At 57.4% G+C, this 25122-nt stretch overlaps 2 protein-coding genes across 14 annotated transcripts in view; both read right to left on the bottom strand.

The window, feature by feature from the left end:
- PLEKHA6 (pleckstrin homology domain containing A6) overlaps window positions 1-10577 on the bottom strand; it is a 50164-nt gene extending 39587 nt beyond the window's left edge. For 3 of the 13 annotated variants that reach the window (XM_083812624.1, XM_083812625.1, XM_083812626.1), the window contains exon 1: window positions 1442-5894. In XM_083812624.1, the coding sequence (XP_083668750.1) occupies window positions 1442-1746 (305 nt within the window). In that variant the 5' untranslated portion in view covers window positions 1747-5894. Of the gene's footprint in view, window positions 1-1441; window positions 5897-5994; window positions 6211-9095; window positions 9154-9548; window positions 9626-10034 lie in introns of those variants that run through there. The other 10 variants (XM_083812627.1, XM_083812628.1, XM_083812629.1 and 7 more) reach the window with 9 other exon arrangements.
- Window positions 10578-17047: 6470 nt separating this feature from the next.
- PPP1R15B (protein phosphatase 1 regulatory subunit 15B) lies at window positions 17048-24420 on the bottom strand. Its single transcript, XM_083812642.1, has 2 exons — window positions 22856-24420; window positions 17048-19985 (listed from the first exon to the last, which is right to left on the bottom strand). The coding sequence occupies exons 1-2, from the start codon at window positions 24257-24259 to the stop codon at window positions 19773-19775; spliced, it is 1617 nt and encodes a 538-aa protein (XP_083668768.1). The 5' UTR covers window positions 24260-24420; the 3' UTR covers window positions 17048-19772.
- Between the last annotated feature and the right edge of the window lie 702 nt (window positions 24421-25122).

The raw sequence follows: 25122 nt of genomic DNA, 5'->3' as shown, positions 1-25122 counted from the left end.
GGGGCTGGGGGGCTGCGGGGACCCTGCTCTGCTCTACCCCAGCACCCCCGGCCCCGCAGTCTGGCACCGTGCGATGGAAATCATCAGACGCACGCGAAACTCGCAGATTTGTATCTCCTGATTTGCTTCCTGGGCCCTGAGGGTGCAATCGCGTTTTCAAATTCTCCGGAAGAATAAAGGCTGGAAAATTAGTTTCAGTGCGCAAAGCAGATGGCCCGGGGGAGCCTGCCATACCCCATGAAACTCCCTCAGCGGGAGGGGGCAGAGCCCCCCCCGGCACTGCGGGACCTTGGGGCGAGGGTCCCGGCTGGGGACCACGCACGTGGGGCAATGTCACCTCCCTGCGGCACGACCCCACGCCCGAGTTAGCAAAGCTGGGTGGCCACGGGCAGCCTCGGCCCTGGCTTTGCCCCGCAGAGGCCGGTGATGCTTCAAGGCTCCTCCGTGGGAGCTGGCAGCGATGTGTCACTGCCCCACGCACCCCGGTCCCATCCTGCACCCCTGCTCCAGGCACCCAAGGGATGCATAAAGCACAGCCCTGCCACCCCCGAACCAGCCAAGGATTTTATAAACCACTGGAAGGGAGCACCTGCAAATCCAGGCGGGGTTCACCTCCAGTAAATGCAGATCACGGTGCATGGGGGGAGGCTGGGACGAGCCCCCAGTAGCTCAGGGCCCAGTGAGATCCAGCTCAGCTCCACTCGAGCCCAGCACAACCGACCACGCTGAGCCTGCACCCACACCACCTGCGCCGGGAGAGCCCTTTTGAACCCAGCCCGTTTGGGGCTGTAATTAGCCCTCGCCTGCCGGATCACATCACCGCACCACGCACCCGCCGGCTGGAGCTGCCGGAGCTCAGCACCTCCAAACCCTGCACCTCCAAACCCTGCACCTCCAAACCCTTTCAGATGCCCAGCACGGGGCTGCTGGGGGCAACGTATCGGGGTGGAGGCTTTCAGCTCCTTCCCCCTCACCCGGGATGCTGCACCCCAGCACCGTCTCCGTGGCAGAGCGCAGTGCCGCGGGCACACACGCCCTGTCCTCGCCCGGCGCCGAGCAGCATCCCCTGGGGGCCCAGCACCCAGCGAGGCGCTGAGCCCGGCGCCCGCTGCATCGCTCGGCTGCACGGCTGCTCCGAGGCGCGGCGCCCGGCCGGTGCCCCGGGATCGGGGAGCTCGGTGCTGGCGCAGAACCGGCCGAGCCGGCTCAGGAGGCAGCACCCGGTGCTCCCGGTGCTGCCAGACTGGTCCCGGCTGTTCTGCTGGCTGCCAGCCCCGAGCACGGCACATTCCTCGCGGATTTGGGTGGGAGCTGCACCCGTAGGGCCACCGCCACGGGGCTGAGCCCACCGGTGCCGTGCAGCACCCAAAAACCCAGAGCGCGGGGCCGAGGCAGCAGCAGCCCCTCGCCTACTGCAGCCGTGGTGCGGGGTGACCCTTACCTGGCTGCCAGCGGCCGGTGCGAGGCTCCAGGCCCCGGCGGTGCTGAGCTGCCCGAGCTGCCGTGCTGCTGCTGCTGCTGCCGCCGGTGCTTACGTAAGGAAGGCGAGGAGGGGAACGCCGGCTGCGAGTCCCCGGCGACTGCAGGCAGGAGGAGAGGAACAGCAGCCTCTGCTGCTCGGCAGGCGTGCGCGGCTCCGGCAGCAGCAGCAGGAGATGGGTGCCGGAGCTGCGCGCCGCGGGAGGATGCGGGTGCACGGCCGGCGAGGGGGAGGATGCTCTGCTCCAACGCTGCACGAGCTCCCATCCCCTACCCTGAGCTCCTTCCCAGCAATAAGGGCGCTGGGGACGCTGTGAGGATCGGGAGGGGAGATGGTGGCAGCGGAGGGGGCGGCCTGAGCCCCGTCTTGGCCGGATCCTGCCCCCCTGCTCCGAGAACAAAGGGCTGCGCCACCAAGGTTCTGCCGGCCACTGAATTACCAGCGGGGCTCGGGGGCTCAGAGCAGCCCAGCTGCACCCGAGCCGTTCAGCAGCAGCGAGGTGAAACCCCCCCGCTCTAAAGAACACGGGAGCATGAGGCAGCTTCGTTGAGATCCCCCATTAAAGTGGGGGCATGGGGAGGGGGGGGAAGAAAACCCCGAGCTGTGCCAGGACGGAGCAGCGGGGCAGGCAGGGAGCAGCACCCAGCACCCACAGCCCTGGGCACGGCAGCGGGGAGATGAGGCAGCGGCGATCACGGATGTGGAGCAGGGATCAAGGGCACGAACCAGGGCACAGCCCAGGGATCATGGAGCAGGGATCACGGACACGGCGCAGGGATCATGGACACGGCGCAGGGATCACGGACACAGCGAAGCGTGTTTGGAGCAGGGCGGTTGTCTGTCGACGGGACGCCAGGCACACACAAAAGCCGTCTCATTATCCCCTAATTAGTGCTTTGCCAGCTCCTGCAATTAACACCCATGCGAGCGGCTGCTGTTGAAGTAAACAGAGGGTTAGAAGCACCCTAGAGTCACTGGGGAGCCGGGGGCCCTGGCGGGGTGCAGCCCACCCAGCCGCAGAGCAGGGGCCGAGGGCTCTGCCCGCTGCCCACCAGCGTGCCCTGACCTAACAGTGTGTCCCCCCCACGGTGTGTGGCAGGGGGGGCAGAGGCTTCCCCCCCGGGCTCAGGATGGGTCTCGGGGTTCCGGGTGCTCCTGCAGAGGTGAGGGAGCCACGCAGGCTGCCTGCTGCTGCACCAGCAAGGTGTTTATTCAAAAGCCGTCTCCTTTAGAAACATCAAAGGCAAGCCATCAGCCAGGTCTTAAATGGCCTTTCTCCGGCTGACCCAGAAACATGGATCAAGAGCTGTCTCATCCCTTAATTGAGAAGTTGGTGACTTTGAATCTTTATTAAAGAGCTTTGCTAAATTCACAGATTAAGGCCACAACCGGCCGCTGCGATCACCTAACCTCACCCGGCAGCTGCTCTCCCCTTGCAGGGCGAAAACTGAGACACAACCAAAACCACACCAAAAACCAGGAGAGAAAAAAAAAAACACACAAAAAAACACCTTTCTGCACAACCCGAGCCCCAGCACGGCCAACCCGACCCCAGTGAGTTTTGCCATCCCTGCTGCCCCTGGCGCAGGGGTCTTGGTGCACGCAGGGGGCTCGGCGCGCCCCCGGCACCGCCACGGTGCCGCCCATGCCAGCGCTGGGCTTCCCCGTGCAGCCACAGAGCTGTCAGATGCTGGGGAAAAACAAGGCTAAAGAGGAGCCGGCGCATTCCTCCCTGTGCTATTTCTGCCTGCTGCGGATTATCGTGTTTCAAGCTAGGGAAAACAGAAGGGGGGATGCTACTACAAATGCCGGAGCGGGAGAGGGCACGGAGAGGAGCCGTGTTTTCCCCTCCAGCGAGCAGAGACAGGCAGGAGAGATCCCCAGCTGATTCCTGGGGGCACAGATGGAGAAGGGAAAAAAAAAATAAAAACAAAATAAAACCAAGCCCCAGCCCGGCTGCTAAGGGTTAAGCTGGCCTCGGCAGCCCGGCGAGGGATTAAGCCCCGCGCTGCCCATCTGGGCGATGTTTGCACCATCCCTCCCGTGCCAGGCCTGGCTGCACCGGGGGCTGGCCGGGGGCCAGCGGCGTGCACGGGGGCACACGCACTCACACGCACACCTGCACACACACACACACGCAGCGGCGCTGCGGACGGATGGGGTGATGCCGGTGCATCTCCCCCCGCAGCAGGGAGCAGCCCGGGGAGGGCACGGCCTCCGGCTGCCCCCTTTCCTCCTCCCGCAGCGCCGGGCACGGAGCTCGCCCGTCCGCCCGCGCCTGCCCCTGCCTCCTCTGCCTCGGTCCCCGAGCCCTGCTGCTGCTCCCGACGGTTTCTATGGGAACTCGGCAGGAAAACGCGGTTTTCCAGCGAGGCCAGCGCCAGCCTGGCTGCCCGAGCCCACGCGGCGAGCTGCGCCAGCACGGGGCTCGCCTGCTTCGCCAGCACCCCGCGGGACCGCCGCACCTTGCTTCGCCCGGGGAGGGCTGGGACCCTTCACCCCAGCCCTGGTGGGATGGCAGGGGATGCAGGGAGCTGTGATGGGGTGCTCGGAGCTGGGGCAGTGGGGTGGCCGTCTCCTCCCCAGCATGGGATGGAGCCATCCCGCTCGCCCTACCCCGCGCTGGATAAAGCAGGCAGAGCCCCGGCCACAGGGGAGAGGCTTTGCGCTCGCTGTGTGATTTTTAGCAGACGCTCAAGAATTTTAATGCCTCGTCTGCCCGTTCCCCGTGAGTCCTAATCCCAGCTCTGGCTCCCTGAGGGGCTGGCTTGGGGTGGGGGCTGTGGCCAGGCGCCCCCCCCTCCAGCACCGGGTGGCTGCAGAGGAGGGACAGGGGCTCCATCGGGGCCTCGTGGGGAAGCCCCAGTCCTCCCAGAATAGAGCAAAGGAAGGACTGGTGCGGATGGGAGGGGAGTAGGAGCAATCCCTCCTGGAGAGCGGGGTGCCCAGCTTCTGCCCTGCACGTGGCCCTGGGATGCACTGCGGGATGCAAAGCAGGACGCAACGGGATGCAAACACACTGCGCATGAGGAATGGGGAGAAACCATCGGATTTTGCTAACTGCCAGCTGCAGAGCAACATGCAGTGCCTACCAACAGCCCCCCTGCTGGAGGGACGTCACCCCGAGCGAGTGCCACCACCCTGCTCCCCTCGGTGCCTGCCCTGCAGCAGGGCTGCCCGCTCCCTTGCACGCCCTGGGGTGGCCACACACCCCGTCCCCGCCGCAGCTGCAGGGCCTGTGCCTTGCACAGCACCTTGCCTCCCTCCTGCCCACTCAGGGGGATCACGCAGCAGCTCCAGCAGCCATCCGGAGGGAGCAGCAGCCCCCCTGCACCCGAGGGACCCCGGCGTGCGTCATGGGCAAGGTGGCAGGGACCAGGCAGTCCGGATCAAACCATGCATGGGAGCCTCCTGCACGCCGGCACGAACCCAAAGCACAGCCTCGGAGGGGGATGGGGACCCTGCAAAGAGGTGCTGGGGGGGCTGCGCCTCCCCCCTGCACCCTGGCGAGGTTTGGGGGGGGGATACCAGAGGGCGGCCAGCCCGACCCCTTCCACCAGCGCTTGGATCAGAGGCGAGCACAGCCGGGTTTAACAGACTCGTGGCTTATTTAAGACGCACCATCATGTGATACCAGGAGCGGAGCGAGCTCCTCCAGACCTGGCGGCAGCACCACAAAGCTGCGATTGACTGCTGGGGGACCCGCTGCGGCTCGCGCGCCGTCTCCGGCACCGCCAGACACCTAAAATGCACCGGGGGGGCCCAGCAAGCGCGGCACCTGGCTGCTGTCCGCTGCTGGGGGGGGCTCCTGCTAACAAGTGGGCAGAGAAACGGAGCTGCGAAGCCCAGGGAAGCACTCGGGTGCCTGGGGAGCGCCAGGAGACACCTCTGGCTCCATCAATTTTATCCCATCCTGGCTGCGACCACGGCAAAGCGCCCGGCTGAGCCGTGGGACTGACCCCAGCACCAAGGGCGGGGGGGAACGCAGCCATCTGAGCCCCCAGCTGTGAGCACGGGGGCTTTAGGGTGCAGAGACCCCCCCCCAAAAAAAAAGCCCACATCTCTCCCAAAGCCCCTGTGCTGGGTCCAAGCCCAGGGGACCCCAAGGTGCAGCCGCGGGGGGGCTGCGAACACAAGCAGGCACACAGCAGGCAAACGCGCCATGGGGAGGGCTGAGGGGGGTCCCCACATCTCACCAAAATCCTGGCAGGGGGGGTGAAGCCATGCAGGGGGACCCTGGCCCCCAGCCCCTCAGGCAGCCAGGAGGTGCCAGTCCCTGTGGTGCACCTTGTGCTGGCCGTGGGGCACGCTCAGGGCACCCCTGGGGGGCTGGGACCCCCCCTGGATAGAGCACAGTCCCCCCTACAGAGGACCCCCCGACCTGCCCCACGACACACGTCCCGATGGGGGAAGGATGCTTTGCCACCCCCCGGACCCCCCCTGCAGCCCCCCAGGGAAGAAGAGGAGGGGGAGGAAGGACTCCGCGCTGGGGAGGCAGCCCTGGGGGCACTCACCGTGCGGGGTGGGCAGCGGCCAGGGCCCCCCCGCCGCCTAGGGGCTCAGCATCCTCCCGCTCAGCCCCAGCCCGAGCTGGAGCCGCAGCCCGAGCCCGAGCGGGAGCGAGAGCAGGAGCTGGGCATGCTCGGGGGCCGCCGAGCAGCACGTGATGCTGGGCTGGCACCGAGCAACGCGGGGGGGCTCGCACGGACACCCCCGCAGCCACCGCACGGCTCCCCCCGGCATCACCCCGGGGGGCCGCACCGCACCGAGGCATCACCCCGAGGGGGGCCTGGGCCCTGCTGCCCACCCCCCCCCCCCGTGTCATTTGGGGAAGGGGTTGGGGGGGTACACTGGGACCCCCCCCCGGTGCTGGGGGAGCAGAAGGGGTCCTGCTGCCACCCTGCATCGCTCGGGGGCGCAGCCAGGACCTCGCTCCCTGCCTGGATGGGGGGACAGCCAGGGCTGTGTCCCCTCTGCATCCTTGAATTAGGGGGGTACACTCACCCCCCCCCCCCCCCATCCTGCATCTCTTGGGGTGGGGGACCCCATCTGCACACACACAGCCCATGGGACCCGCTGCAGGGGGGTCAGGAGCACCCCCAGGCTCTGTACCCCACGGAGAGCACCCTGGGGGGGGGGTGCCCAGAGGATGGGTGGCAAAACAGCAACCACGGGGGGTCCCCTGGGGCACCAACAAACTGCTCCACGGCCCCAAGGCCCCTTCCCCAGCCCCGCTCAGCCCCCAGCCCCCAGCAGCAGGGCAGCAGAGCTGCGTGATCACAGAGCTGCAGCCCTACAGCGATGGCACCGTGCCCCGATCCACGGCACTGCCCTACTTCTGCTGGCCACAGCCGCCAGGCACCGCAGCCGGGACCCTGCCCGCACCCAGCCCGGGGGCTCAGACCCCGCAGCGTGCAGGGACCCCTCGTGTGCCACACATCTGGGCTGGCGTGGGGTGGGAGGGGGCCCTCTGGATAGGAAAACCCCACAGCCGCCCTCAATCCTATAATCCCACCATTAGCCACAAGGCGTTAGGGGCTGGGGGGGGGCTTTCGCTGGATGCCCCGCATCCTGCATTTTCCCATCACCCTCCCAAGCGCAGGGACCCCACTCTGTGCCTGCGAGTCCTCCCCCCTCCCTGGTCCCTGTCCCCAGGCACCCGCCTGCTCCCCAGCCAGCCCAGGCTCACTGCGGGGGTCCCGCAGCCCCCAGCCATCCCCGAGAGCCATCAAACAGCCCAGGAAGCACATGAGCAAAGGGGGCTCTTGTGGGACCCCCCCCCCCCCCCCCAGCCCGGGGCAGGGCACAGCAACACGTGTTATTTGTTCCCTACCCCCCTGCACAGGGACCGAAGCCACCCGGCGCTGCTCTGCCTGTCCCCGGCCCCGTCGCAGAGCCCGAAGGCGCAGACACAGCGGGGCCTTTTCTTCTGCTGGCACCATCCGGGCAGAGAGCCGGAGGCAGGAGCGGGGTGGAAAAGGGCCCTTTGTAGCCGCACTTACCCACAGGAGGAGCACTCGGCAAGGCAGGGGCTGGGCGCTGCCCTCCCGTACCCAGGGCTGGCACGGGTGGGAGCCCACCCAGTGTCACGCCGAGCCCCCCCAGCGTCGCGCTGAGCCCCCGGCCACCGCAGCAATGAAGCAGCCCCGTCCCCGGAACCAGACCCAGTGCATGTGTGCAGCAACGTGCAGGGCACCCGCGGCCACGCCAGCCCCACTGCCACCTCCTGGGTGCTCCTGCAAAGGGCAGGAGCTGGCACAGCCAAGCCGGGGGGAGCCCCTGGGGTCGCAGCCCCTCGCTGGCAGCCCCGGCACCCCCACCCCCTCGCTGCCGTGGTGTGTGGGGAACCAGGGCCACGAGCAGCACGTCGAGCACGCGGCCACGGCGGGGAGGACGGCTCCTCGCAGACGCTCAGACCCGGACGGGAGGTTCGCCAGCACGGCCCTCCCTGAGCCAGCCCCGCTCCCGGCGTTGTTCAGGGCCCGGGCTGGCTCCAGGACACCTCGGCTGCGCTCGGCGGACGGGGCCGGATAAGCGCGGCGCTTGGCTCCAGCCCTCAGCCCACCTGGGGATGTCAGCGCGGTCTGAGCACGCAGCACGCCCGGCAGATAGGGACGGGCTCAAAGGTCCTGGCTGAGGTGCCCTCACCTCACCTGGAGCCCTGCTCGAGGCGAGACAGCCCCAGGCCGTCTAGACACCTCCGTCACCCCGCGAGGGTCCAGGCTCTGGGGATGGAGGCAGGGAGGGGGCACGGGGCAACGTGAAAGAGGGAAGGGCTCTGGGCCAGATCCTGAAGCTCATCCCCAGTGAGCACAGCCAGCTTGGGAGCACCAAGCTCCCCTCTGCAGGGGCAGTGTCCTGGAGGATCCCCCCCTTGGGCTCTGGGGACCCTCCCCAAGGGCAGAGGCAGTGCCTGGTGCAGGGCAGGGGTCTGCCTGGCTCGCCCCCATGTCCCCAAGCTCCCCAAGCTCTCAGAAGAGACATTTGCATCCAAAATAGGGACGTGGTTCGGGAGCTGCCTGCAGCGCAGGGCCAGGCACGGAGCAGGTCCTGCTGCCTCCGCCGAGAGCCCTTGGGTGGCTGCTGTGGCGAGGGGAGCACAAAAGGAGACGTCTGCACTTTGCAGAGAGGAAACCTCCGTCTGCAGGAGTACAGGCGCTGCAGCACTGCCATCCCCGAGCCAGAGAGTTGGGGAAGAAAGGCCACAGCTCTGCTTTTTTTCCAGCTGCTGGTACCTGTGGGACTGCCACAGCCACAGCAGCGTGGGACGAGCCACGGGCACCCACCCGCCCCGCTCCCATCTCACGCCTCGGCACACACCAGCGGCGCAGACCCCAACCCCATCCTCCAGCAAGAGATATCTCAAAAACCTCCCAAACCACACGCCCTGGCACTCCACGTGGATTAAACCAGCCCGTGCTGCGCTGGCAGGCGTTTTGCTATGGTCTAGGTAAGACCAGGAGGAGCGGCACCCCAAAGGCTGCAGGACAAACCCCGCATCTGCTAGCCCAGCACCCTGCTCCGGGCAGAGGCAGGTGGGGAGCAGCGTCCTCCGAGGCTGCAAACAGCACTTGAACACGGGAGAGAGTGCCTCCCCCCATCCCGTGTCACTTACTTGATGAAGTAGAAGCCCCCGTGCAGCGTGGTGTCCACCTCCCAGCCTCGGGGCAGCCCTGGAAGGACACAGCAGAAGTGGCGGTCAGCCTTCCTCACCCCCACCTGCATCGCCACTGCTGCTTCGGGTATTGCACGAGAGGGGGGCGTTGGGTCCCTGTCCCACCAGCCGTGGGTTTCAGAGACTGCAGGGAGTCTTTCTGCAGAAGGGAGCCCTTAAGACCCCCCCAGGAACACCTCTCCAACCCCACCGCAGGGGTTACAGAGGCTCGTGCGTCCCCAAGAAATGCGGCATCGCCTCGCACCTCTTTCCAAGTCTCCCCCCAAAACCCACCCCTGCTCGCCCAGCTGCTCGGGGGGCTCCAAGGCATTTCTGGAGCGTTTCACCACACGCCTCCAGCCGCCCTGAGAGAGGGCAGGGGGCACGCACGGGGAGCCGGGGCCCGTCCCTTACCGGCGCAGGAGAAGTGCCCGCTCTGGACGGAGTAACCCGTGCTGGGGTGCACCCAGCTCGTGGACTTGGTCTCGTCGCTGTGAAAGACAAGGGGGGGCAGTGAGCACTGCGGGGTGCTCGGGGAGGCCCTTTGCCAGGGCGGGGGCTTGGCAACACAAGAAACTTTTCCAGCCAAAGGAAAGGAAAGGAGCAGATTTTAGGGAAAGAGACGAACGGCATCCACCAGGCAGCGGCCGGGACAGCAGCCAGCCCTGAGAAGGGAGAAAAGGGGAGCAAGCAGAGATGACCACAAGTGATAAGAAAGCAGCTGGACACCGAGGCTTGCAGCAGGCAGGACCCCTTGCTCCCAGCCTGGATTAAACCCCCCACCCCCTGCAGCCCCCCCGGCCGTGTGCCAAGCCAGGAGCGCAGCCCCCGCCTGCCCACCGCGCCCCGTCCCCAGCCCCGTCCCCTTGGCACCCCAGGTCCCACCAGGCAGGCCCGTACTTGATGAAGAAGATGCGCCCGTCCCCGCAGACGCCGTAGGTCCACCTGCCCGGCAGGTCCAGCCACTCGATGTCATCGGCCATCGGGGCCAGCGGGCGCGGGGCAGCCCCGTCCTCCGCTCCCCGCGCGGCTCGGGAAGCGCGAGCCAGCTCCCGGTCCCCCCCCCGAGCAAACACTTGCTCAGCTCAGACCTTCCACCCGGGCTCTGTTTGCTGCAAATAACCAAGGAGGGAAGAGGAAGAAAAAAAAAAAGAAAAAAAGAAAACCAAACCCATCAAGTTAACCCCCTCGGAGCCAGGCTGCCACCTCGCCCGCGAGCCGGGGTTCAGAGGGCACCTGCGCGGCAGCGGAGCAGGCACGGCTCCCCGGATGACTCTGCGGGGCTAGCCCATCGCAGCTTCCTCCCCTGCCTACTCAGTGTAATTACCGTCAATTAACTCCGGGTGAGTAATTATGGAGTTGTTCCTTCCCTCTCCTGTTCATTTTAAACAATGTCAAATTCTTCTCGCCGTCTGATCTCGCAGCCAAGCAGAGGCAGTATGTAGGGCACCCTGATGATTATCTGCAGCGCTTTCGGAGCTGCCCAGTGGGTATTTTCTCTCTGCTTGTTCTTAGCCATCAATTAAATGTCTTTTAAGGGGAAAGGTGGGGTCTGGGAGGCACCTGGGCTGGGTGACTGTGAAGGAGGCAATTGCCCTCGTGTCTCAGCGGCGCCTTGTCCAAGTTTCTCATGGCACAAGGAGGAAGGAAGGCGCTTGCTCAGGAGGGGCCCGAGAGGAAAAGGCAGGAGCTGGTCCCCGAAGGAGCTTCTTCTGCTGAGCTTAAGCACAGTCCTCACTTCAGAGCTGTTCCCTGCCAGGATTTGGGAAACCACTTCACCCAAAGCCTTGGGAAGGATTTTCCTATAATTCTTTGAATACCTGGGTGAGAAAAACGCACCCAGGGAGCCCACCGGGAGAGCAACGGGACCACGGCGGGGCAGGGGATGATGCTCCCGTCCCCGGCACCGTTTCACCGGGGCAGGCTCCATTTCATGGGAGAAACACCTGGATGCAAAGCACCACGACAGCGACACGTTGCCTTGTTGCAGGATTGGGCTTCTTGCCCAAATTCGGGCTGAGCCCCAGGGATAGCGTTACGCCGCGCCTGCCCCAGTAGCTCCCGGCCACGCGAGCGAGGTCGGGGCGTCACCACCCTTATCACGGCCCCATCGGCCACCCCGGCCCCGCCACGGACCCCACGGGGCAGCTCCACGGGCTCTGGCACCACGATGTGCCCTGACATCAGGGGGGTCATGGTGTGGCCCCGGGGGAGCCAAAATGCAGCCGGGGCTCCGTGCTGGCTTGGTGTGGTGCTGCTTCATCGCAGGACAACCCGTCCCCTGGGACCACGCAGCCACGTTAAATTGTTCCCATCGTGTTTTTTTTTTTTAATAATGGGGCACCCCATCGTCAGCCCTGTGCCGGGAGATGGCCCAAGCTGGCTCAAGGCAGGAAGAGTTTCACAAAGTCAAAACGCGGCGAGAGGTCGGTCCCTAAACTGCCCTAATCCCATTCCAGCTCTCGGGGAGGCTCTGGGGATGACGAGGGCGCTCCTGAAAGCAAAGCTGCCTCCCAGCCAGCCCGTCCCAGCGGCCACTTGCCGCAGTTTCGTTTACTCAGAGTATCCTCCAACCTGACTCACTGCTCGCAGGGGATTAGTCCTCGGCGCGGACGTTGCAGTGACCTGCATCCCCCAGCAGCTCCGGGCACGGCTCCCGGCACTGCTGCAGAGGCACCGAGGGTGCCCGGAGCTCTCTCCATTGCAGCTTTCAGGACCGAGAGCTTTCAAAGCCGGTGTCCATTCATCTCTACAGACACGGAACAGAAACTTTAGGAGCAGCAGACCCGAAGAGGCTTGCTCTGCAGCTATGGGGCTAAGAGCTCGCAGGGCACGGCACTTAATACAAGCCCAGGGCGAAATCTCCCCAGTTACTGCAGAATCACCCTTGCATGTCCCTCAGGGGGATGTTGTGGTCAGGGTCCATGCGAGATAAGCTCAAAGATCCTCAAAGATTTTCTTCCTTCTCCGTAACCCCCAGGGAGGGATGCGTTTCCCTGGCCATGGGTATCATCAGGACCCCCCTTATTCATTTTGGGGTCATTTGTGGCAATTATGGGCTCATCCAACCAGGACTGTTGTAGGAAATCAGATGCTAGAAGCGAGCAGGAGCTGCTCGAGCCCAGGGGTGAGCGCCGTGGAGGCTGCTGGAGGGCTGTGCCGGACCTTCAGCCAAGAATCCCGAGCAGCTCCCGGCTCTGTTCTGCCAGGTAAATAAATCAGCTTTTATTGTTTTCCACAAGAGAACTTTTCCCCATTTCTTTATAACTTAATCCAATGGAAATTCAAAGGGGAAATACCAGCAGGGCTTGTTGTTTTCATTTGGTTTTAAACCCTTTTAAAAGCTCCTCATTCGTTGCCACACAGGTTAGGAGCAAGCAGACGCACACCGACGTTTTCTTTGGGAAAAATGCTCGTTTCTTATGTTTCCACAGGTGGTCCAGGGGTCCCCCCCCCAGCACCAGGCATCGCCACCTCTGCCCCGTGCACCGCATCCATCCTTTAGCAGGGAATTCCCAATCTCCTATGGGACCATCCCGAGAGCCAAATCCCACGTTCACTACCTCTGTAGCCCTGCACACCAGTGCCGAAAGGGATTTGTACCGGGACCAGGCCTATGGAGGAGATGGAGAAGAAAGCCCTGTGGATTTACTTGCTTGTAGCATCAGTCCTCTGCAGAGGACAGCCCCTGAAAAGCCCACAGCCCGCTGCAGGGAGGCTGCGCGTTCGGGAACAGCTTTTGGGTGATGCTGCTTTGGGTGACGCTGCTTTGGGTGGAAGGACCTCGCTTGCCCAGCCCCGCAGAGCAGCCACCGGCGGACACCTCCTGCTACGTGCCTGGTGCCGAGCCTTCTCTTCAAGCCACGGTGGCAGGGATCACGGGGAGAACAAAAGCAAAAGGGAAGCAAAGCACGCGGAAAAGGGCCGTGCTGGGTGAGCAATGAGGTGACACCGGCACCGCCGGGGCTTAATTGTTGCTTAAGAGGCCGTCTGGCGTTAGCTGCGGTCTGACACCCAGCTCCACGCTCGCTGAGGGCGACTTGCCCTTTTGGGGGAAGATAAATGAAGGCTTGAGAAGTTTCCTGCGTGGAGCCCTCGCAAGTCAGACGTGAGGAATGCCGCCAAGCCGGGTGGTTCTGCAAAGAAAGGGCTGGCTTAGAAAGGGCTGGCTTGTGGCACCGGCCCCAGCTTCACCTTCGCGCCCTGCCCTGCCGAGAGGTGAGGCAGTGGGTGAGAGCCGAGGGCAGCGTGCCAGGGCTGCGGGTGCTGCGGTACGGTTCTGGCACCACCTCCTGGACAGCAGCTTTTCTCCAGCTCCTTCCAGAAACGCAGCCGCAGCAGCGCGGGTCCCTCCCCAGCTTCACCCTTGGCGAAGGAACCGCTGCAGCCCGTCCCCTGGATCCTCATCTGCTCTCTCCCAGCACCTCATTACACGGTGCTCAGCTAATTGCTCCAAGGTTGCGCAGAGCCAGGCCGAGGACACGGTCACCATCTCACCGGAGCCACCTCGTTGTGCGCCCACGGGCAGCGGGAGCGCACTGCTCTCTTGGTGCTCCCAGCTCCCGTGGTGAGGCCAGGAACCCCCTCAAGCAGGAGGGAGAAGCGGAGCAGAGAGGCTAATGGCTTCGTGCTCCTTGTGCCTGGCTGCAAAGTGCTCCTAATTTGATAAACGGGGCCAGCGAACGCCGTTGCTGGGAGCGCTCGTGGGTGCAGCTCGGTGGGTCCTACCCGGCTGGCGTGACGGAGCCCAGACAGCGAGATTGCAAGCAGATGTTTAACAGCCTCTTACAGCCACTCTGAGCAACGCGTTTAACGTCTGGCACGGCAAGCAGCAGCTCCCAGACCTACCCCAGGCTCTCCGAGCTCGTGTAAGGCTTGTTACTGCAGCTCCCACCAGCCTGCACTGGAGGAGGCATGGAGAGGGGCCAGCAAAACACCCCCAGCTCTGAAAGTGAAACCTCTTTAATCTGCTCGTGCTTCCCCCTCGCCAGAAGCCTTAACCTCAGATCTGGTCTAAATTATCTGAGCTGGAACACAACCCGAAGCAGCAAGCTTAAAATAAGCAGCCTGGTGAGTGCCCACGAAGGGGGAAAGGTGCTGAACGCAGCCACGGCGCGAGCCCCCGCTGCGGCTTTGTCCCTTCCTGGCACGGTGTGCGAGAGGCCTGGGACCTCGTCCCAGCTGCTCTCGGCCGAAGGCTGCTCCCTGCATGCAAAAAGCTTCGAGGCTGGAGCTGTTTCCTTCCCGACGAGCTGCCTCAGCTTCCAGCCTCGGGGAAGCAAGCTGCCCAGCACTGCCCACAGGGTGCAGACAAGCTCACGCGGGGCCGTCACGCAGCCGGTGGGGTGGGAGCAGCTGGGCCGGGGTAATTTTAAACGTGCTCGTCCTATTACACAAACCTCCCCAGACGCACGGAACATCAAGGTCCTAGTTTTCTCCTGATGCTGCTGTATATGCATTGGCTCTTTTTCATGGCAGCTCTCTTCTCTGCAGACAGGCTTTGGGATTCAGCTTAAAATAGTGCCACCCGGAGCTGTTCAGACTGCGTGTGTGGAAGAAACAGCAGGAACTGGTCCTCAACAGCTTCGTTTTAGAGCTGGGGAGCCAGCACAAAACCAAGTTTGCATATTGAACCAGGAAGCTGTGCTGATAAAGACCTCCTTTCTTACTCTTTCTCACCCCAAAGCTTCACATCCAGCCTGTCACAGTGGAACTGCTTACACCAAACAGCACATTTCTACATCTGTTTGTGTGTTTTGTTTTGTTTTTTTCTTTTGCTAAAAGCAGCACCTACTGATTGAAAGAGGAAAAATGGAAGATGTGTCCGATGTCTAGCAAAGCGCTGTGTGCCATCCTGAGAGCAGGCAGAGAAAGCAACGAGTGTACGATGTGCTTGTACAGCTGGAAGGGCTACACAAAGCAGCAAATGTTTTTATTGCTAACAGGCTCGACCATTAGCAGCAGGGGCAGATGGATGCCTACTCCTAATGGCCTCTAATACCTTATACCCACAAGACTAATGGGCATCTTTCACAAGACATTTCGCCAACACCACAGAGACCCTGGGTTATATCCAAGGCACAGTCCATCAGTTCGCGGCCGTGCAGCTGAAGAGCGCTGGGCTTTCCCCAGAATTGCAATCACCGTGATTCACAACCCCTCTGCAGTCGTCATTGCCTTCTCTTGCCTCTAAGTTTCGGAAGAAACTTGCTTTTGTGGGACCAAACCAGCTCTGCAGCTGTATTAATTTGCAAATGACATTTCAGTGGATGCAGTCACTACCGACTACAAAAATAGCAGCTTATTTACTCCCCATGTGCTTTGCTGACAAACAAGTTCTTAAGTCCCATGGAGAAGATACAGCTCCCAGAGCAAGAACTGTTCTACTCTAACGCAGATAAATTGTCAACCAAACTCCAACTGCAGACTTCAGCGCTGATAAAGAAACCCCAGCAGGATTTCTACGTTCCAGATGGCATCTTGATGCACTGCCAGATCCACAGAAGCCTTCATTTAGCACACTAACTGCATTTCTTTAAGCCATCACACTGAATAAAAGGAAATTACAATGCTCATTTAAGGCAGATTTTAGAGCCAGCAGAACAGGTGAATGCGACTTTAGAAAACTGCTGTAGTTCCCAGTAATTACGTAGGTTTGCTCATTATATTCAGCTACTGAATGTGGGATTACTGAGTACTCCTTGCAGTTCCCAGAATGTTTTTCCTTGTTTAGCTCAGCAGTTTTGTACCCCAATGCTGTTCCAGAAACAAATACAGGGCTAGGGTGATCCTAGAAGTGCCTGGAAAAGATGCAAGAATACAGCGAAAGATGGCTTGTGCTACAAGACAGAACAAATACCACCTCTCGGGTTATTCCAGAATTAGCTCTAAGCAGCATTTTTCCTTAAGGCATAAACTAAGCAGCCAGCAAGTTGGGAGTTCTCACCCTAAAACACTGCTCTAAAGAGGTGTGACCAACCCCAGGCCCTTCAACTCATTCCAGACATTCCCGTGCCGTGATGCGTCCGGTGAGGAGCGCAGCCACCAGGGACGTCAGGAGGATGCTCGTCAGCAGCGGCTCCGGCCAAAATCCTCCCACCCCGCCTGGCCAGCCTCACATCCCACTAAGTCTTCTTTCTTGTGGTGAAAATGCCCACTATCCTAACAAATTTCCTGACCTAAAAGCGTGGAGTGACAGATCCTGGTTTACATAAAGCCAGGTCCTTCTTTAAAACCAGTTATGGCAGGTAATGCCGTGCAGCACTAGGTGTCACTGGACATCGCCACCTTCCTGTGCTCTCACCTATCCTGAGCTCCTCAAAAGCATTTTGTTCTTAGTTCATTGCAACATAAGAGAATAAATGATTCACTGTGCTAACGTCCAACACTATGCAGCAAAATACAGAAGTGTTTAGGCTCTTCTAATTAAAGAAGGATCAGATGTTCTGCAGCCTCAGGTCACTTCTACTCACAAGGTGACGCCTCAGATTTATTTCAGTGCAGAAACTTGGAAGTGCTTCAGGAAAAAAAGAAGAAAACCTTCAAAACCACACAGTAATCATAGTTACACAGTTGTGCTAACCAGTAAGCAAAGCAAATCTACAGTATTCTTTGTCAATTAGAGCAACAAAACGTTAGCACCTCCGCTTACACCAAGCCAACACCCAACGTGAACACGAGCAATTGCACATTTTGGGTCAATTTAAAAGCTCCATCAGTACAGGAGCCCTTACAGTCACGCAGTTACTGGTTCAGAGCTTACAGCCTGCTCCCAAATTACTACCACCTCTGTAACACCAATTCTGACAAAGCATTTAACATTCTCAAAGCGAAATACATGGGCACGAGTTGGGCTTCAGCACCGTTACACGACGTCTCCCATCAGCTCTTCCAAAGAAAAGAACAGCACACCATTATCTTGCAAATATCTTTATTACAATTTACAGATTAGTTCTGAATAGTTTTGTTATGTACAGAAATATAACTTTAGATATAAAAAACCCAACAAACTCGACACAAATCAATTAAAATCTGTATAAAGCCAATGTTGAAGGTTTTCTAACTTTCTCTAAATTATACAAAAATAAAATCTGATAATTACAGTTTTGATTTAAAGTTCAACAAGTATTATTTTTTATGTTTCACTCCAAACGCACATGTACACATCCGGTAAGACAACTTTAAGGTATGTTATAGGGAAAATGGTGACAAAAAAAAATTAGCTTGCTCATAAATTTAGTGTTAGAATAACTTCCTACCACCACTGGATACTCTGGAAGTATGAGGTTTGAGAGGAGGGAAAAAACTTACCCGAGCAGGCACGTTTCTCTGAGAATCAGAAGTTTTAGAACAGAGCGCTTGATACACTGCAGGTTGAAAAAAAATAATCTCAGATATCAGAAGTACTTTTGGAAGGAACAGTTTTCAACCTAGCTTGTAGATAATTTGTCAATTCTGTTCATTTCCAGCTGTAGCCTTTCCCAAGCCTCTGCAAAAAGTTGATCGGTGTCTGCAGGTGTTAATTCACATCACCCTAGAGTTTTTTTTTTATGAACACCACTACACCAAGTTAACCAGAGTAACTGAAGCAGCAGCAAGCTTTACAAGACCAAATAAACTCGGAGTGTCATGGAAAAAAGCTCTCGTATATTTTACCAAGAGCAACAAACAGCATTTTTACTTATCAGTCACGCTAGGACCATATGTCAACAATTTTTCTCTAATTCTAACACATTAATCATCCTGCGTGCTTTTCCCTAAACAAAACAGCAGAACACCTGTTATCAAATACGATACAGGAAAATTAACTCCTAAAAACTGAAAGCTAATCCATAGGATTCAAGGGCATGATTTATGATTTCACAACCAAAATAATCTTTTTTAGAAAAGAATGTGGTTTTTTATTCCACAGGGATTAAAATAACATTGTTGCATGGCTTTCAATTAGCCAATCCAAACGGCTGCCTGAGTTTCAGCCATACTTTGTGTGACAACTCTACTATGTCTCAGTTAACTCTCTTAATTTCATAATGAACACTTCTAACACGTAGGAGAGAAAGGTAATTTTTAAATCCAAAGAACGAACTTTTTCCATAAAGCGTAAATCCCAAAGCTCTGAAATTTGAGACAATTAAAATTGCCAAAAGCATGGCAAGATGAAGCAGAAAACTCCGTAAAGCTTTGGGAAGCTCTTTTCTCCATGTATCCATAACTTCTTTTGAATTCAAAATTGAAGAGATTAATGAGACGACAAATTTCAAGTGTTTCTAGGTCTCTTCCTTACAAAAATAGAGGCACTCCTAGTCAGCTGAATGAACAAAATAGCAAATCATTTACTCACACCATTTTTTGCAAACAGATACGAATTCTTTAGATCTGACTGGTATTTATTCCATTGCATGACCTCATTCCTGCTTGGGTTACAGCCATACAACATCTTCCAGGTCCAAATGCATATCCAAACTGTGCTGCTCTTTTATTTTGACTGAAACAATTAAACATTTTAAGTTACAAACACAAATAAGGAGTGTTTTCCTTCCACCGAGGACCTCAACTTTCAGATCCCAAACGTGAAATGTTATTTTGGTACCAAATGAACAAAAGTGCAGACGCAGAGAGGTATTAATACTGGCTTCTGGTAAAGAACATAGCACTCTGTAGTCTTAGATTTCCAGAAAGGTAATTCTCCTTACACGTACCAGATAAAAGAAATACAAAGAACACTCCACTTCAATCAGGAAGCAGAATCAATTAGGGTGAAGTTGCTCTGAGATTACCTAAAGACCTACGGCCTAGTTCCACATGTGCAGCTATCTCAATTCAGACCATCAGCCACAGCTTTGATATGTACCTTGAAGCTTCAATTATTGATCAGGACGAGGCCTTTCACTGCCCTGAAAGCAAAGCGGCTTGGTGCACAAGCAGCCAACACCCTTTGGAACAGTACTGGGTAAAGGTACTACTTAAATAAAGACAAACCAAAGGGCTTAGAGTGCACCAGAGTTCCCCTGAATCCCCCAGTGTGCTAGACTGAAATATTAAGACATCAAAGCATTACATCGACACTCAAACAATTAGATTGCACGCAAAACTGGGACCTTAAAAAGGAAGCAAAAAGCATCCGCTTTGTGCAGTAAAGTTAACATCATGAGCTAACAAAATCGGAGACTTTTGTATAGGTTAGAGAAAATGGAGAACCACAAACAAATAGCACATGCCTTTACAAACTTTAAATCAAAACTGCAATAACTAGGTTCTGAGCTCCATAAATATTTCCTTCAAAATATGTTTGCTTTTTCAAAGTGCAAAATTCCAACTGAATAGCCACCACTTCTCAACATACGGCAGACAAGGCATTTTTGGAATGGATTTAACCTAAAGCAGTCTGTTTCTCAAATGGTACTGAAGAGGAATGCAATTATACCACCCTCACCCTTGTTGATACTCGAAAGGTTTTGTTTGGATGTCAAAAATGGGATACACATAGGTATATTCGTTGGCTGAATATTAAACTGGGAAAAAGTGTTAGAATCCCACTTTTCTCCCCATTTCAAAACAGCACACGCAGCTGCCACTTCTTGGTTTGAAGATTTTGATGAGTGCTTCGGGTCACACACAACCACCAGGTCTTTTAAGGTGCTAGAAGAGATCAACCCCCTTGGAGTAGGTTTCTCGGAGTCTATTCAAAACTCTCTGTCTATGCTCTGTGGTGAAGCAGTACCCTATGGCTTCTTCTGTTTCTTGGATACGTTTCTGGAACCTGCAACCATCTCGGGCAAGCTCTTCCCAGGGTCCTTTCCGATCCTCCTCACTGCTGACGTAATACTCAGTAACTTTTTCAAGGAAGGTTACCTGGAAAAGACAAGCCATTTATCAAAGCGTTAGCCAAATACTCATGCAAAAGGAGCTTAAACCTCATCTGCACATACAATTACTTAAAAATAAAAGCTGTCTAAAATACCAACAAACACTCAGGTGTGCTACCAGTTCATGCTAGGTCTCTGAACCAGCAGGGAAGGAGTGTGTTTCACCTCTCAGGTTTAAAAGCAACCTCACGTGCAGCTGCTGATTCTCCCTCCACCCAAAGCAGTGCTCAGACTGCCAGGTAGTCCCTAAACGGCGGCCTAAGATGGGCTGATATCAGAGCAAACAACGCTCCCTGCAAAATAACAGCCCCCCAGCACCACTTTAACCTCTCACAGACACAGTTCCTGCAGGTTATTCTGGAGGATATACCAGAACACTCATTTAAGACTAGATGTTACCAACCAGTTTCTGATTAGTACATCATACAAAAAGCGAGAGCCATTGTTCTGTGGAATGAGTAATCGTGTGAGTCAACTTGAGTGCCTGATAAGAAATCTTACTATGCTGCATTTAAGGCATCAACACTCATCACCGTATGACTGGAACAAACTCATCTGTTCAGTGCCAGTATCAATGGTAAGCTCATGGAAGGAAATGAAGTCAGTTGGGGCACTTCAAACTGAATGCAAATTTTTTCCACTCTTCATTATTCTTAAGAAAATGGAAAAACCTTGTAGGGTCAGGGTCTAAACTCAACAGTACTTAGTTGACTGCTATATAAAGATTCAAGTCTCTCTCTTATCAAGTGATAAGAGAAAGAGAAACTAGTTGAGATGCCTGCAGAATTATGAGTGGCTTTTTATTTAGCTACATAAAAGGCTTAAAATCGAAGGACAAACTAACTAGCTGTCAAAGTCCCTTGACTCTCAGGCTAGGACCAATTCTTGAAGACAAGGAAACTGCTGTAGTTATATCAGCATACTCTAATTTGCTGCAGGAAGACCAGGAAGGAATCTGTGGAGGCAGAAAACACTTACTGCTCTATTCCTGCATTCTATTAACAGAAACCCACGGTTTCACACCCCGTTCATGTCAGCATAATGAGAAGTGTAGGATGAGATGGCTTTGCGTGGTACTGCCACCTTCTAACCCTCACAGAAAACATGAAGGTGAGAGTTAGAGTAGAGGTGACCTACAGGAATACCCACCAGAAGACGCAGAGCCCCAAGGGACCGTGCTGAAAGCAAACCCCAGAGGCCACCCAGTTCCAGTGCAGCCACCCCAAATTACTTCGAGCGGTCTGGGAAGCGTGGGCACCAGACCCCACATGCACTGCGAACACACGAGCTATCCCGCGAGTGACACAAACACTCCCAGGCTTTAGGGCTGTACAAACACGAATATTGCTGCTGTTTGCACGATGCCACAGAGGAAACAGCCCTGTGCGGGGCAAAGGACTCCAAGGTTTCCTGGGTAGGCGCCGGTCACTGCTCGGCGACCTCTGCTCCCCTTCGCTGGCAGGCCTAATTAGGTACCTGCCTTCAGGCACCCGGCGCCGTTACATCAGCCTGTCCCTCAGCGCGTTACCACCTTTCAGCCTTTTTACATCAGTCTAAGATACCCTTGGGCACAATTACCGGATTTTGTAACAACGCACTAAATATTGCGTCTAGACCATTGTTGTTTCACCGTGTCACTCGATTACTGTAAATTAGTCTAAAAACATTATTACTGCAGTCAAGAAGTGCTGTTAAGTGTACACATCTGCCACGCAACGAGATTTTAGGGCATGACAGCATGAACTTACAGCAGGGCTCACCAGTGCCACAGCATTTCAGACACATGCTGTCAGATACAAAGGTCCTCTTGCAAAAACTGTTTTCCATTTAGGTGGCAAAGCAGTGGTTTGTCTCGTGTTAACCTTCTAAGTTTGTAACCACCACATGCCCCAGCAAGAGCAGGTATGAAGTGAAGTCCAAGCCGGGCTCTCAGGGAAGCAAAATCTGTGCTGTAAGAACGCTAAAGAAAGCGGGATACAACTTGTCTTTGTTGCTATCTTGTTACACCAGGGCATTATCCTGGGACTTGGTATCACAAGCTATTACTCACACAAAGGTATGAAGTGTCAGGCAAGACCCAGAGGAATATCTCGTGTCTGAAAAGCAGTTGTGTCCATCTGTAGCATCACAAAACCTTTTAGAGGGCAAATTTATTTACCTGAATCCTAGCACATGCACTAACGTTTAACACACCGACTCTTCAAACACGCTACACCTCTAGCCAGCATTCAAAAGCCTAGTTCCATTACATCCTTTTTTATAAAGACTGCTGAATTATAAGTAACCTCTTAATCAGAATTATGAGCGTTAAAGCACTTCTATTGAAAGTTTTAACAGCTTACTGCAGCATGAGCTAACCCAAAACTGAAGAGTTCTTCCTACTCCCAAAGACTTTTGCTGTCTAGAACTCAAAAAGTAGGCTTGACACACTCCTAGATACTTACCACACTTAAGTCTCAGTTACACTGTGCACAAAAAAAGTCCTAAAATACTTTATCAACATGATTCACAACAGAAAAGGGTGCTTTCCAGGGGCAAAACTTAGATCACAGTTCTCATCTGTTCGTCTGATGATGGAAGCTACATTAGAACGCAAACAAAGAACTAAAGCTGTCTTTAAAAAGCAGCTCAACTTCCAGTCTAGAAATGAAGCATAAAGAAATTCTGTGCCCCGTGTGACTGAATTACAAAGCCTCCCATCACGTATGAGGCACATTGATTGCAGTCAAATAATTAGACCATAAGCTCACAGGGTATGATCTGCCACCACCGCGGCTGGAATCCTGGTGCAAATGACCTCACCCACCCACATACCACTTAGCAGATCCCAAACAAAAACAAAAACAAAAAAAATACCTTTTTCCGCTTGGTACTTCTACATTTCTCACCCAAAAGAATGCCATGCTGCACCAAGTCTGTGACCCCACAGTTATGTTTTTCCAGCTGTACCCGACAGACAGTTAAGTGACTATGCTCAGAAGTGCCCAAACTCGGCCCCTCTGTTCCTTTTGAGCCAGGCTTCCCTTTCTTCTCTGCTGTTTGAAAGGGTGCCTTGAAATTTAAAGGATTATAAGGATCGTCTGAGGTACAGAATGAGTTCCAAAGTTTCAAGTTTTCTGCCTCATCCACACTGCTACACTCCCACTCATCATGCTCTTCAGAACTGAGGTGAGGAGAGCCCGAAGATGAGTCTGCCCATGAAGAATCCTCCTCCTCCTCCTCCTCGTCCTCCTCTTCCACATCTGACCCACAGTGCATCTCCTTTCCTGGACTGCTGGAAGATGTCTGAATGGTCGCCGTGAAGTTCTGCGGGTTGTAAGGATCCAGGCTGAAGAAGGACTTCCAGAGGTGCAACCTTTCCCCGCTCTGGCTCCCGTCGTCTGAATCCGAGAGGAGCCCTTCGCTGTCAAACCCATCATCATCATCATCATCCCAGTCTTCCTCATCATCATCATCACCCGCACTCTCCTCCCCGCTAGAGGTTCCCCCTAGGATATAGTCTATCAACTTATTAGCACAAGCAGGCCTGGCTGAAATCGGAAGGTTTCGCTCGATTTCTGAGTCCTCGTCGCCCTCTGCGGCCAAAGCTCCCACCTCAAGCTCCCCTTTCGGGGGAGGGGAGCCCCTCGCCGCCTCCTGCTCCTCCGGCTTCCACGGCTCCCCGGCGGTTCCCCTGTGCTGCTGCTCCTCCTCCAGGCTGTGGTAGCCGTGGTCGGGCTCGGGCACGACGAGGAGCCGCTGCTGGAGGAACTCGAGCCGCTTGCTCCGGAGCAGCTCCACCTCGGGCAGCCCCCCGCCGCCCCTCCAGGCCTCGCCGGGGGGCTCGGCGCTCAGCGGCCGGGGCAGGCGGCTCTTGGCGGAGCTGCCGCTTCCCAAAACGAAGGAAAAAAAATCCCCGCTCCGCGCCGCCAGGGCGGCCGGGCCGCTCCGCACCCCCCCGGCTCCCTCCTGCCCCTTCTCCTCGGCCCGGCGGAGCGAGGGGAGAGGCTCCGGCGGCGGGGGAGCCCCGGTGGCGGGGCACAGGGCGCTGCTGAGAGCCGGGCCGGGCCGCAGGCGGTGAAGGAGGGCGGGCAGCGGCGAGAGGAGCTGCGAGGCGAGGCGCAGCCACGAGAAGGACGGGCTGGCCTGGGCCGGCCCGGGGGCGGCGGGGGCCGCGCTGGGCACGGCCAGCTTGGGCCAAAGCGGGGAGAAACCCAGCAGGGAAGCGGCGCGGGCTCGCCCCGGCACGGGGCTGCTCCGTTCTCGGCCGCTCGGCTCCATGAGGGTGAAGGGGAGGCTCCTCAGAGCGGCCCGGGGGCGGCGGAGGGCGGCTCCCCGCGGGGGCCCGGCGCCATCCCGGGCCGGGCCGGGGAGGCGGCGGCGGCCGCTACAAAATGGCGGCGGGGGCGCGAGCGCCGCGGCTCCGCGCTGCCCCCTCCCACCCGCGAGGGGCGGGGCGGGAGCGGAGGGCAGGAGCTGTCCGTCAAGGGGCGCCGCCGCAGCTGATTGGGTGGAGCCGAGGCTCCGCCCCCCGGTTGTGGGAGGGGGGAGGAGGAGGCACCGCCCGCCGGCACCGCGCAGGGATTGCGTCAGCCGCCGCGCGGCACAGCGCCCCCTGGGGGACGGGAGGGGCGGGGGGGGACAGCCACGGCGGGGGGGCCCTGACGGGGACAGGGGGACACGGGGACACACGGACACAAGGGACACGGGGACACGGCCACGGGGACCCATGGGCATGGGGACATGGGACACAGGGGCAAGAACATGGGGACACACAGCCACGGGGACATGGGACATGGAGACAGACACATGGCTACGGGGACCCATGGACATAGGGACAGATGGACATGGGGACATGGGACACAAGGACATGGGGACACAGACACAGGGACAAGAATGTGGGGACAGACACGGACACAGACACACGGACATGGGGACATGGGGACACAGACACACAGACATGGGGACACAGGACATGGATACACAGACACACAGCTACAGGGACACGGACATGGGGACATGGGATGCAGGGACTCAGGGACAAGAACATGGGTACACAGACAGATGGACACAGGACATGCACACATGGCTACAGAGACATGGAGACACGGCTACAGGGACATAGGACACAGACATGGGGACAT

This window comes from Anser anser (assembly GCF_964211835.1).
Source record: "Anser anser genome assembly, chromosome: 27".
NCBI classification, from domain to species: domain Eukaryota; kingdom Metazoa; phylum Chordata; class Aves; order Anseriformes; family Anatidae; genus Anser; species Anser anser.
Note: the sequence above shows the minus strand (reverse complement) of the source record. Positions and strands in the feature narration are given on the sequence as shown.

Coding starts and splice junctions, on each gene's coding strand:
- PPP1R15B (XM_083812642.1), bottom strand. CDS start 24,259: ATGGAGCCGAGCGGCCGAGAACGGAGCAGCCCCGTGCCGGGGCGAGCC. Junction 19,986..22,855: donor GAAGTACCAAGCGGAAAAAG/GTATTTTTTTTG, acceptor TGTCTTTTCCAG/GTAACCTTCCTTGAAAAAGT.